At 42.5% G+C, this 14,492-nt stretch overlaps 1 protein-coding gene across 1 annotated transcript in view; it reads left to right on the top strand.

Moving 5' to 3' along the window:
- PRKCG (protein kinase C gamma) overlaps positions 1-14,492 on the top strand; it is a 716,084-nt gene that overhangs the window by 594,586 nt on the left and 107,006 nt on the right. The window contains exons 13-14 of the mRNA XM_056544377.1: positions 746-808; positions 2,109-2,247. Of these exons, the coding sequence (XP_056400352.1) occupies positions 746-808; positions 2,109-2,247 (202 nt within the window). The remainder of the gene's footprint in view (positions 1-745; positions 809-2,108; positions 2,248-14,492) is intronic.

The following is a 14,492-nucleotide window of genomic DNA, read 5'->3' as shown; positions in this document are numbered from 1 at the left end:
TTTGTATATTACTTCTATTAAAAAATCTTAATCCTTCCAGTACTTATTAGCTGCTGAATGCTACAGAGGAAATTCCTTTCTTTTTGCAACACTGATGACATCACGAGCACAGTGCTCTCTGCTGACATCTCTGTCCATTTTAGCAACCATGCATAGCAGATGTATGCTAAGGGCAGCATGGTGGCTCAGTGGTTAGCACTGCTGCCTTGCAGTGCTGGGGACTTGGGTTCAAATCCCCCTAAGGACAACAATAAATAAAGCGTTATTATTATAATAACGTCAGCAGAGAGAACTGTGCTCGTGGTGTCATCAGAGAGCATTCCAAAAAGAAAAGAATTTCCTCTGTAGTATTCAGCAGCTAATAAGTACAGGAAGGATTAAAAATTTTTTAATAGAAGTAATCTACAAATATGTTTAACTTTCTGCCACCAGTTGATTTAAAAGAAAAAAGCTTTTCATCGGAGTACCCCATTAATGTTATTGGTCCCCTCATTTTTTACATCTCCTCCATTCATGTTTATGGGAGTTACAGGCAAAGCAAATTTTCAGAATCACTGATTTGAAAATAGGAGGCTATGCATGTCTGCCCACCTTCTCATTTGCACTATGGTTGGGCAGGGCTTCCTCACCTGGCAAGACTTGTTTATGTCATATTCTGTGTATTTTCCTGCAATTGATGTGTATAGATTTTAACTTACAATTTAAAAACTGGTCATTGCTTAAAATATGTTGTTTCTTTTTGTAGGTTTTATGCTGCTGAGATTGCCATTGGTCTCTTTTTCCTTCACAATAAAGGAATCATCTATAGGTACTAACTAAATGTCACAGTTCATACATATTAATGAGAAAGGAAAACCTTTAATGTGGCCCTTTCAACAAGGCCAATTTTGAATATGCATTGGCCAGCATTTATCATTGTAGGTGTAAGTGAAGCATTTATCATTGTAGGTGTACGTGAAGCATTTTTCTACACCTTTTTTGTGTGCTGGTAATGTGTAGGAGCACCACATTTTGTGCAGGTCACATTTTCAGAAATGTCTCTCTTGACATACACCAAAAAGCTAAGCTAAGACTGGGCTGGTGTAGTTTTAGAGACTTTTCAGTGGCTTTGCGCCTTTGTTGCACCTTTTCAAAAAAAGTTGCAGTTCATAAAACCCTTCCATATCATGTGTGTTGCCAAAATCAGTGGATTGCATCTCAAAATGAGCAGAAATGTATAAACCAAAAAGTGCAAAAAAGGCACAAAAAACCCTCTAAAGACAATGATAAATGTTGGCCATTGTGTAATAATAGAATACCATAGGATTTCTCATTTTACAGTTAGGATAACAAGCTGTGTTGTACTGAGTCAAAAATAGATAATAGCTTTTTACCAAAAGATTGTGAAGTAACATCCAATTCTTGAAAAAATATTGTCATCATCCTTTTCATTATTAATTCCCAAAACAGAAGATATAATAGAATTAAGTAGAAAATGGTCTTGAACTTTGGTACACCACACATTAGTAAAGCTCAGCATATTTTCACTCCGCTGGAGACACACGTCTCGCAATTCAACAGCGCCATGGCCATCCTCAAGCCCAGTACAGAAACATAAGCCAGTCAGGAGCTGGTATATATATTTCTTTGACTTTTGGGGTTGCAAGTTGGCCTGAAAGTCACATGTGAGGAGGGATTCCTTCCAGACTCCTTTTTCCCTCCTTCACACCCCTCGGCTTTTTTGCTACTATTTTGCCACTTTTTTTTGCAATTGGTGCTTTTCACAGTCAATTGACAATGATGGCATATGCTGGAGTGATAAGCCCTTTTATTTGACTTTAAACATGTAAGCAATTGTGCGTCTATTTGATTTTAATGTGTTTAGAATAAAGAATTGAGATTTTTACTCGTACCATCATTTTAGGAATCCTTCCCAGCTACATGCAGCTACATGAGTGTTATGTTTGACTTATGACATGAGATATATAATGCAACATGACTCTCCATTCAATGCTTTGATGTTCAGTAGGGTATCCACATACTATATATCCTTCAGAGAGCATTTCTAAAGTACCAGTATGTTGTGTGCCATGAGCCATTTACTCCAGTCCTTAATGTTCTGTATGCAGAGACTTGAAGCTGGATAATGTTATGCTGGACGCTGAGGGACACATTAAAATCACTGACTTTGGAATGTGCAAAGAGAACATTTTCAGTGGCTCTACGACTCGCACATTCTGTGGGACACCAGACTACATAGCACCAGAGGTAAGTAATTAAATGTAAATATTTAAATATGTCTGCACTCCGAGAATCTGGACTAGTAGCTTTTATTGAGTTTTAAAGCTTACTGTCACTGAGTATGTATTACTCCAAACATGCATTCATATCATATCCAGAGTTAGTGGACAGGACAAGTTTTTAGTGTTGTACAGGGATTGAGCATTAAATTATACAATTAAACTCGATGCGAGTGGCCAACTAGGGCACACTGCAAAATTATATATACAGTGGTCCCTCAAGTTACAATATTAATTGGTTCCAGGACGACCATTGTGTGTTGAAACCATTGCATGTTGAGACCATAACTCTATGGAAACCTGGTAATTGGTTCTGAAGCCACCAAAATGTCATCTGAAAAAAAGGAAAAAGTGAGGATTAAAGAAAAATAAGTAGATAACTAATAGAGATAAAGCAAGTCCTTACATATAAAAGTAAGAAAGATCTGCTGGGAGCTGTAAATCACGGTTTATTTCAGTGTTTCCCAACCAGGGTGCCTCCAGCTATTGCAAAACTACAACTCCCAGCATGCCCGGACAGCCATTGGCTGTCCGGGCATGCTGGAAGTTGTAGTTTTGCAACAGCTGGAGACACCCTGGTTGGGAAACAATGGTTTATGTAGAGGACAGGAGCTTCTTCAGGATCCTATACAGTATACACAGTGTCCCAAATGGAGCCGCCCTTACTTGGGGTCCAAAGGAGCAGCTAACCCTGGGACAGGTAAGGAGTAGTACAGAACTTGTAGTTCCTCCAGACACCAGTCAGTGTATACACTTCAGTAATATGGGTGATTTACCAGTAAAATGCCCATTCTGATTGGTCAGTTCCTCCAGTTGTGACAGGTATCACAGATCTGGACTGTCCGTAGCATTGTATGTTGAGTCTGGTTTCAAGTTACAATGGTCAAGAAAAGACCATTGTATGTTGAAACTATTGTATGTTGAGGCCATTGTAAGTTGAGGGATCACTGTATATATATATATATATATATATATATATATATATATATATATATATATATCCATGTGGAAAGAAACTCAGGATCTTAAGGGTAAATTCACACTAAATGGAATATTTCCGGAAACAGTCATTTACTGCAGCCATCATGAGTTGCTTCTTACTTGTGGGTTTCCCTACTTTCAGTGCTGTCTTAAGTAAGTGTAAATTATACTGATGCCATCATCATTATATACGTTCATCTTGGTTTCATCAGTTCAAATAAACTTTTTAGCTTAGATATTTTCTGGCCTCTCTGTTTTTGAGTGTTATCTGTCCTTAGCATCTTGAGATGTAAGTGGGAGACTTATCAAACCCTGCTTGGAGGAAAAATGTAGCAGTTTTCCATAGAAGCCAATCAGATCGCTTCTTTAATTTTTAAAAAGGCCTCTAAAAAAAATTATCTATTTGTTTGGTTGCTATGGGTAACGGGTCATCTTTTTCTCTGCACAGGTTTTAATAAATATCCCTCTGTGTATTCATATTCATTAAAGGGGTACTCCAGTGGGAAAAAAAAATCATATCAACTGGCTCCAGAAAGTTAAACAGATTTGTAAATTACTTCTATTAAAAAATCTTAATCCTTCCAGTACTTATCAGCTGCTCTATACTGCAGAGGAAGTTGAGTTGTTCTTTTTTATGTCTGACCACAGTGCTCTCTGCTGACACCTCTGTCCATGTCAGGAACTGTCCAGAGTAGGAGCAATTCTCCATAGCAAACCTATCCTTCTCTGGACAGTTCCTGACACGGACAAAGGTGTCAGCAGAGGAAACGTTGGTCTAACAGAAAAGAATAACTCAACTTCCTCTGTAGTATACAGCAGCTGATAAGTACTGGAAGGATTAAGAGTTTTTTTTCAAAAATGTTTTTATTGAACATTTTCAAATAACATAATAATGCATTTAGGGAGGGGGGGAGGGGTAGGGAAGGGTAGCTATAATAGTGCGAAACACAAGTGTGCTAAATAGACAATTTACAAGTCCATGGGTTCACATTTTTGCATGGTCTGAAGGCGAACCCAAAGTAAGCAGTCCAAACCAGGAGGAGGGGAGGGGGGGATGAGTCTGGGCCCCAAGAGCAATAGGATCTCGAAAGAACAAAATGTTGGTGGGGAATGAGCAGCATTAGTCAAGATTCAATGGATCTCCACCACCTATAGCCTGTTCTAGATACCAAGTGGTGAGACCGAAGCAGTCCTTTTGCTTCTTTCTGTCTAATGCGTACAGGGAATAGATGTAAGAATCTGGTCCATGTAAGGAAAAAACGTTTCACCCGTTTGTCTTTGAGCAGTGAAGATTCTATCCAGTCCATACGGAAAAGAAAGACAAGTTTTTCAAGCAGCAGACGGATAGAGGAGGGTGAGTCAGATATCCAGCAGTGGAGTATGGATTTCCGGGCGGCTGCAGAGATATAGAACAGGAGACGTTTGTCATGGACCAGGCTCACTGAGGAAGAATCTGGGGGAATGCCAAAAATACACCAATAAGGAGTAAGAGGGCAGGTCAGGTTGAGATGCAAGGCCATATACTCCCAAACCCGCTCCCAGAATGCTCTAATAGAAGGATAGGACCAGAAGCAGTGTAAGAGGTCGGCATAAGGGGCTCCACATTTTGGGCATGGGTGATCTGTGGTGTTACCAATGAGGCAACCCCTGTGTGAGGAGATGTAAGCCCTATGCGTAATTTTATAGGCCATTTCCCAATAGAAAGCAGAGGGGAGGTGTAAAGCCACAGTCAATAAGGCCTGTAGGATGTTGTCAGTCATTATGTCGTCCAGTATGGTCGTCCAGTATGATATGCCCGAATTGACAGTCGAGTAGCAGAATCTGCAAGACAACATATGGTAGCAGAGCTGAGTCAGGGTAGTCAGGGAGAGGAAGGGGTCGTCCCAGTCTTTGTTTGTCAGGTGTTGTGTGACACTACCGAGGTAGCTAAAAGCGTGTAAGTAAAAGAATAGGTGAGGGCCCAGGATGTTTCAGCCGCAACTCACTATAGGTATAAAGATGGCGTCTATACCTATCCCCAAAAGAAGCAAGACTGCATAGTCTTCCCGTCTGCCAAAGATGGAAAGCAGGGGGCGGGTTACCTTCATGAAAGCTGGGGTTGTGGAGAAATGTCAGGTGTAAAGAATAATAGGGTTCAGAGAGAGAAGGTGCCTACTCCTGACCCATGTCTTCAAGGGGTTATTTCTAACTGGGACGGACAAAGTTGTGTATGTGGAGTGCAAGAGATCACCCACTATTCGTAACTGAGCTGCTAGGTTATATAATAGGACATCCAGAAAGTTCACCCCTCCATTCGACTTATGTTGCTGCAAGATATGGAGGGCTATTCTAGGTCTACGGTTATTCCAGATATATCTGCGAAATAGATTGTTAAAGTGTCTAATGTCCTTGGGGTGCAGGAGTGTGGGTAAGGCTTGTAAGATGTACAGCAGCTAGGGAAACTGGATAACTAATTTTAAGAGGTTCGCTCTGCCTAGAAAAGAAAGGGAAAAGTGTTTCCATAAAAGGAGTTGAGAATCAAGATATTTTAAGAAGGGCAGTACATTGTACCAGTATACCAGTCGTCTTGTAATAGTTACCCCTAAATAAGGGAGGGAGGTAGCATTCCAGTGAAAGTCATAGGCACATGCCCAGTTAGGCTTTGCCGGGCCTCTGAGAAGGAGAGCCTCACTCTTGTGAATGTTGATTGTGTAGCCTGACAAGGAACCAAAAGGACCGTATGTCCGATAACACTACTTCGAAGCCCATATGGGGGTTAGATATAAACAGTAAGATGTCGTCAGCAAAAGCTGACAGTTTTAAGCATGAGGTGCCAATTGTGATACCCTGATGGAGTATCAAAGGAGAGGTGTCTCAGCAGTGGATCCAAAGAGAGGTTAAAAAGTAGGAGCAACAGGGGACAACTTTGCTGCGTTCTAGACATGTGCAGAGCCAACAATGTTGTTTCTTTTCGTTTCGTACGTTTTCGTTTTCAAAAATTTTCGGTTTCGTGAATATTCGGAATGCTGTTAATTCGTTATATTCGGTTTTCGGATGCATAGGCTAAAAATTTTTTTGTTTTCAGATGCATTTGTTAATAACAACGAATGCATTCGTTAATTCGGATCTTTCGTTATATCTGTAAAATTTGTTAAATTTTGCATTCGTTACTAAACGAAATGCACAATAGTTTCACTTGCTGATCCTCTTTTGTAATAAATAGCAGGTGTTACCTTAGGATTCTTGTTGTTTTCACCTTTTTTTGCAGTTTTCTCTGTGTAGGAAGGCAAGTTTTCCTCAGGTAAACCCAATGAAAAAAATCTAATTCATTCCTTACATTCGGTTTACTGATAACGAATGCATTCGTTATTCGTTAACATGCATTATTCGTTATGCGTTATTTAACAAATGCATTCGTTAACTGTATATTCGTATTCTTTTTCGGAAATATTCAATAGTTTTTTCGTGCATTCGGATTATAACGAACACCCGAAAACGGGAAAATTCGTTAAGTTTTGTATTCGTTCCGAAACGAATTGCACATGTCTACTGCGTCCCCCTATGTATGGTTATGGGAGAAGTGTTATACCCGTTGACCGTCAGTATGGTGTGTGACTGCCCCTGAGATGTCAGGAGAAAAGAAAGGAACTGGTCTCCGAAACCCAGACTGCGTAGTACCGTATTTAGAAAAGGCCATGAGACAGAGTCAAATGCCTTCTCGCCATCTAGCCCCAAAAGCATCATAGTCAGGGACCCCGGGGACCGGGCCTGTACTGTGGCCGCTACTGCCTGTCGGATGCCTCGGGTAGAGAAGAGCAAGGGACCAAGCATCAGTTGTAGCCTATCCGGTAAGCATCAGTTGTAGCCTATCTGGTGCTAGTAGTTTATAGTCCTGACTCAGGAGGGAGATAGGGCACTAGGAGGTGACGAGAGTGGTGTCCTTATTAGGTTTAGGGAGTAAGACTGTCCGCGAGTCCAAAAAATCGGATGGGCAGGGTCCCCCGCTATAAATGTCATTGAGAAGTCTAGTAAGAGAAGGGATAACCTCAGGGAGCAGCATCTTATAATATTCTACGGGTAAGCCATCTGACCCGGGGGGTTTATTATTGGGAAGCCTAGTAATAGTAGTCCTAACTTCGTCCTCTATGATTCCCTGGCCCAGAAGCTCCCGGTCTCCCAAGGGCAGATCAGGGAGAGACAAGCTAGAGAGGAAAAACCATGTGGCCATAGAATCGTATGGTCTGGCTTGATAGAAGTCAGAAAAGCAGGTGACAAATGCCTCCCGTATCTCAGTAGGGGCAAAAAGGTCCGAGCGGGTGCACCCTGTTTGACAGTGGGGATGCCGTATTCGGTGTGTCATGGTTTGTGGATGGTTGCTAGTAAGGGGCCTATCCTGTTACCCCAATGAAAATACTTATTTCTAAGGACATCTACACCCCACCTGGCCTGTCCCTGAAGGTAGGTGTCGAGGAGAGTCTTGGCATTCAGGTAGGCTGTTTTAGAGGATTCGCTTCTATCAGTGAGATATAGTCTGTGGGTCTGTAAGAGGTCAGCGTTAAGGTCACCAAAGTGCTTTGTAAATTCCCTTTTCCTGTTAATCAAATATGAAGTTATATGGCCTCGCATCACCACCTTTGAGGTGTCCCAGAACAGAGCAGGGTCGTCAACGTGTTCCAGATTATCATCTACAAAGTGGGACCAGTGAGTAGTGAGAAAATGTTTAAAATCGTCAGAAACAACTAAGTGGGAGGTAAGTGGGTGGGAAAAGGTAATAGAAACGGGCATGATCTGAAGTGACCATGGGACAGGGTCAGAGGAACGAGAAAGTAGTCAATCCTAAAATGAGTGGAGCGTGCATGGGAGTAAAAGGTGAAGTCCCTGAGAGATGGGTGAAGGAGGCGCCAGGGTTACAGAGGGAGAGACGAATCATAATGTCTAAGAGGAGGGGTGCAAGTTGGTAGTATTGAAGTCGCCACCCCAAATAAGAGTGTGGAGGGGTTTTTGGAGGAGAAAATTCAGGTGAGCAGAGAAGTCAACTTTAGGTTGATTCAGGCATAGACATTTACAAGGGTGTACTGTACATGGGAGATTTTGGTGTCAATATAGAGAAATCATAGGTGTCATGGATAGTGTACGACGGTGAAAGAGAATGGCAACCCCCCAGGTCTTGAATGTATAAATAGCTGAAAAACACTCCTTAATCCAGGGTGCCTTTAAGGTACCATCACTGTTGGCTAACCAATTTGTTATGACATTATGATTTTCCTCCGTTTCACTGCGGTATTGATAGCTAAGAGGGCCCAGCCACACGTTTTGAAAAAAAAAAAGTCTGTGCCAGAAAAAAAATAAATGCTGGCGGCATTGACCGTCGATTTCAGGCGATCTCCGACATGGGGAGGCCTGCCACCTTCCATGAGACCAGTTTTAGTTGATGCAGAGGAGTGTGTGTGGTGGGAGTTATGGTACTCATCCGATCTCAGACAGCGGAGATCCCAGCAAACATAATTGAAGCTTCACGTAACAGTCACACAAATGGGAAACATAAGGGTCTACACCCCCTGGAAGCAAGAATTAGAAAGATAATCTGCAGCATTGTCCATCAATCTCCACCAGGCTTCTCCAGGATCTTCATAGAAAGTCGGACGGCCATTCTCGAGGACCCTCAATCTTACCAGGTCAAGAAGCGTTATTTTTTAACAAATGTTAACAAACAGGCGTGAAGGCCTTGCGCTTGGCCACGACCGTTGTGGAGAAGTCCTGTAAAATGAGGGTCTTTAGGTCACGGACAAGTAGGGTTCCAAGTTGTCTGTAGGTCCGAAGGAGCTTTTCCTTGATCACCCAGTGAAGATATTTAGAGGATTAAGATTTTTTAATAGAAGTAATTTACAAATCTGTTTAACTTTCTGGCACCAGTTGATTTGAAAAAAGTTGTTTTCCACCGGAGTACCCCTTTAATTTATCTCTTGAGCATAGACTAGGACAATAATCTTCCCACCTCCTAGAGAGTATTCTTGACCTGGCTAGATGTTCTAAGGGTTGTTTTATTTGCCATCATCCATGCCCCTTGGTGTACATGCTCCAAATGTTGTAAATTTTTCTAGCAGAAATTACGATTTTGCTAGAAAATTTGTGCATGTGCACCGCTGGTGTGGCTCAATACATATCTCCCCAAAGTAAACTATCTAGAGTTGCTACTATTTTATCCTGAGACCCTCCCATGTCGGAGATCGCCTGAAATCGACGGTCAATGCCGCCAGCATTTTTTTTTTTCTGGCACAGACTTTTTTTTTTTCAAAACGTGTGGCTGGGCCCTCTTAGCTATAAAAGAGCGGTCCGCCACCGTTAGCTAAAGCCCACCCTCCGCTGATCTGTCCCGTAGTACTGATCTGCTTTTTTTTCTGTGGTGCAGGCGCTTTTTCGGGTTATAGTGCCTTTTTTATTTTTTGCACTTATAGGCTGTCCATGCCACCAGTAGCAGGCCTGTGCTGTGTGGACGGACCGTACCCCTGTGCGCGGCCTGCCCCACCACTGTCAATGATTTATCACTGAACAGCTTTTTTTTGGGTTCAGGCGGGTACATTTTTTTGGGGTTAAGCATTTTATTATTTCATTTTTGGGGTATATTGTATAGGGGTCTGTGTATGTGCCACCAGCCATTGTTCTGGGCTGAGTGTACGGACCCCGCCACCACCAAGCGCTAATCAGTGAACACACCTCTGATTAGGTACATGCTTTTTTTCCGTGCAGGGCTTTTTTTGCGCTAGAAGTCCCTTTTTTTTTCCTTTTTAGTTTATATTTTTTATGTTTTATGCACATACACAAATAAAGTTGTTCCCCCCACATATATACACTTCACCCCCCCATTAGAGTAGGGAAATGGCCCGCAGGGCATTTTCAGCGGAGGAGGCATATGCCATACTTGCCTCCAACACTGAAAGCGCCACAGAGGACAAGGAATACCCCAGCTTCCTTATTTCCTCCTCGTCCTTCTCATCATCTAGTTCTGATGATGAGCCACCAAGGTGGCAAAGATGCTGCCATGCAAGGCCGCAAACCTCCTCTGCTCCTGACCCTGTGCCCCATGCTAATATGAGTCCCCCTGCCGCTTATACTAGTCAAGCCCCCAGCCAAGTTCACTGGTGCCCCTTACCGGAGAACTTGTCTGGACTGAGCCAGCAGACCACGAGCTCGTGATTCCTGAGTTTGTTGGTGGCTCAGGAATCAAGATTGGCATCGTCGGGTTCACTGAAATGGACTATTTCAGTTTTTTTTTTTTTAAAGTGATGACTTTGTCAATCTGATGGTTGACCAGACGAACCTGTACGCCCAACAGTTTTTCGCCGCAAACATGGGCTCACTTATGGCTAGGCCCAGTGGCTGGTTCCCAGTCGATGCAGCCAAAATGAGGAAATTTTGGGGCCTCGTGCTGCATATGGGCCTGGTCAAAAAAACTGTGTCAGGCAATATTGGAGTGGGGATGTCCTTTACCAGACCCCATTCTACAATATGGCCATGGCACATCCCCAGTTGCAGGCCATTCGGAAATGCTTGCATTATGCTGATAATGCGGCATGTCCCCCCGAACTGATCCCGCGTATGACCGCCTGTATAAAATCAGGCCGGACATCAATCACTTCGGGCCAAATTTTGGGAGGCCTATGTCCCTGGAAGGGAGGTCGCTATTGATGAGCCTCTGATCAGTTTAAGGGGAGACTTAGCTTCCGGCAATACATCCCAACCATGTGAGGGTGGTATGGCGTGATGATGTATAAACTTTGCGAGAGTACCTCATGGTACACTTGCAAGTTTAGGGTGTATGAGGGACGGGATTCCCGTATTGAACCCCCAGAATCACCCCCCACTCTGGGTGTTAGCAGGAAAATTGTTTGGGGCCTTTTGCACGTATTGCTAGATAAAGGTTACCACCTTTACGTGGATAACTTTTATACTAGTATAAACATCCCACATCCCTCGCCGCCAGATCCACGCACGCTTGTGGGACAGTCCGAAAGAATCAAAGAAGCCTTCCTTCCTATCCCCTCCAAATTCCTATCCCTGCGGTGAGTCCCGTGCCCTTACCCATGAAAACCTGTTGCTGGTCAGGAATAAGGACAAGAGGGATGTCCCAGTGCGAGGTACCGAGGGACTGGTCCTCAAGCCTGATTGTATTCTGGACTACAATCGGTATATGAGGGGAGTTGATCTTTCTGATCAAGTCCTCAAGCCTCATAATGCCATGCACAAAACACGGGCATTGTACAGGTTGCCATGTATAACTCTTTTGTACTGGCCCAGCGCTCTGGCAACACAGGGACATTCATGCAGTTTCAAGAGGAAGTTCTAAAGGCCCTCATCTTTGGTGACCGCCGAAGAGCGGGTCAGAGCACCTCTGGAACTGTGGGCCTCCGAAAAAATGCGTGTGTGTGGGAGGTGGATTTGAAAGGACACCACCACTCAGTGCAACACTTGCCCTGATCATCCGGGCCTCTGCATTAAAAACTGCTTCAGGGAGTATCACACTTCCATGGGGTTCTAAATTTTTAATCCTTTCACCTGATTTTCATTCCCCAGAATTCAATGTACCAGTCCAGAGTACATTGTCTTCCAAATTTAAAACCAAAACAACCGAGGGGGCCCCCCCCAAAAAAAAAAAAAAAACTCTTAGCCAATACCCCTGATATTAAATTTTTTCCCCCCAAAAAATGGGTCACGGGACACAGAGTCAACAGCTTTGGGGGTTTGCAGTTGCTTCAAATGCGCAGCGCTCTCTCCCCACTTGAGCAACAGAATAGGGACAGCCACAAACATCACATTCCCAGAATGATGATTCAGAGCACAGGGTTTGGGGCGGGCATCATTTTTACTTTCGGCTATACTCTGGGTCATCATTCTGGGAAAATAATTATCATATCTGTATTATAACTGCAATTTTCTTCCCCTCCCCCATAGTACACTTCTTCCATTCCTGGATAATCTCTACTTCACCCCCCTATACACCTTCCCTGGGGGGTGTACTGTTTGTAATAGGCTCACATGTGGATGTTCCTTTCTTGTATTTTCCTCTGAATGTATGTAACTGTCAGGTCCGTAAAAAACATCGGCCTCAAATGCGAAGAGTTCTCGCTCATGAGATCTGTCGTATTTCCAGGCAACAATTCAGAGTCACATGTTAGTTGTTCCCAGAAAGATGAAGCAGAGCATAGGTTGAAAATTTAAATTTATAAAAGCTATCCTTCATCCATTCCTGGAAAATAAATTTAGGAAATACCCGTGCGTTCAAAATGTCCTCTTTACCCCTAAACCCATTCCTCAGGGTGGGTACTTTCTGTAATGGTGTCAAATGTGGGTGTTTAATTTCTGTATTTTCCTCTGAATGTATGTAACCTTCAGCTACCGATATGCCATAGGCCACAAATGCAAACAAACCTCAATGACTTCTGAGCCTTGTTCTGCACCCGTCCAGCACGTTACTCCATATGTGGATGTATTTCCATAGTCATGGGAAAAAGCCCTCCAAAATATGTAACCCAATTTCTCCCATTACCCCTTGTGAAAATGTAAAAATTTCGGTAACCCCAGCATTTTAGTGTAAAAAAATTATTTTTTTCAATTTATGGCCCACTTTAAAAAAAAATATGTGATGTGTAAGTACTCACTGTACCCCTTGTTACCTTCCTTGAGGGATGTAGTTTCAAAATAGTGGTCACTTGCTGGGATTTTTATTTTTTTAATTTCAGAACCTCATCAATTGCAGTGCAAAGCACCATTTTAGGCCTCAAATCTCATCGCTGCTGTCTCACTCCTAAGCCCTGTTTTGCACCCGCATAGTGCTTTATCGCCTACTATGGGGTATTTCCTTATTCTGGAGAAATTGGGCTACAAATTTTGAGGAGCTTTTTTTCTCTTACTGCTTTTGAAACAAAATTTTTTTGAGGGGCCTTTTGCCCTATTACCCCATGTGAAAATGAAACATTTGGGGTAACATTATCAATATAGTCCGAAAAATCACATTTTTCACTTTTACGGCCCACTGTTCAAAAAACCTGTGAGGTGTAAGTACTCACTGTAACCCTTGTTACGTTCCTGGAGGGGTGCAAATTCCAAAATGGTGTCACATGTGGGGGGGGGGGGTTCTGCTGTTCTTGCTCCATGGGAGGTTTGTAAATGCACATGGCCCCCGGCTTCAATATCAGCAAAATTATCTCTCCAAAAGTTAAATGGTGCTCCTTCATATAGGGTGTTTTCTTAATCGGGAGAGATTGGGCTTACATTTTTAGGGTCCATTTTCTCCTATTACACCTTGTGAAAAAGAAAACTTTGGGTTAACATGATAATTTTTGTGTAAAAAAATTTCCATTTTCACGTCCAACTTCAATGCAAAGTCATCAAACATCTGTGAGGTGTTAAGGCTCACTATGAGGGGTGTGTTTCCAAAATAGTGTGCCATGTGGGGTTTATTTTTGCTGTTCTGGCACCATGGGGGCTTCCTAAATGCAACATGACCCCCAAAAACCATTTCAGCAAAATTCCCTTTCAAAAAGCCAAATTTTGCTCCTTGTCTGTTGAGCATTGTAGTGTGCCAGCAGAGCACTAAACGTCCACATATAGGGTGTTTTCTTGATTGGAAAAAATTATGCTTTACATTTTGGTGTCCATTTTCTCCTATTATCCCTTGTGAAAAAGAAAAATTTAGGGTAACACCATCATTTTAGTGTTAAAAATCAAATTTTCCATTTTCACGTCCAGCTTCAATGCAAAGTCGTCAAACACCTGTGCGGTGTTTAGGCTCATTATACCCCTTGTTACACTCCTTGAGGGGTTTAGTTTCCAAAATAGTATGCCATGTGTTTTTTTTTTTTTTTTGCTGTTCTTCAACGATGGGGGCTTCCTAAATGCAACATGCCCCCCAAAAACCATTTCAACAAAATTCTCTTCCAAAAAGCCAAATTTTGCTCCTTGTCTTCTGTGCATTGTAGTGCGCCATCAGAGCACTTAACGTCCACTTATGCGGTATTTTCTTAATCGGAAGAAATTGGGCTTAAAATTTTAGGGTCCATTTTCTCCTATTCTTGTGAAAAAGGAAAATTTGAGGTAACACCATCATTTCTGTGTTAAAAGTAAAATTTTCCTTTTTCATGTCCAAATTCAACGCAAAGTTGTCAAACACCTGTGAGGTGTTAAGGCTCAATATACTCCTTGTTAGGTTCCTTGAGGGGTGTAGTTTACAAAATGGTATGCCATGTGTTTTTTTTT

The sequence above is a fragment of the Hyla sarda genome, chromosome 10 (assembly GCF_029499605.1).
Source record: "Hyla sarda isolate aHylSar1 chromosome 10, aHylSar1.hap1, whole genome shotgun sequence".
Classification (NCBI taxonomy): Eukaryota; Metazoa; Chordata; class Amphibia; order Anura; family Hylidae; genus Hyla; species Hyla sarda.
Note: the sequence above shows the minus strand (reverse complement) of the source record. Positions and strands in the feature narration are given on the sequence as shown.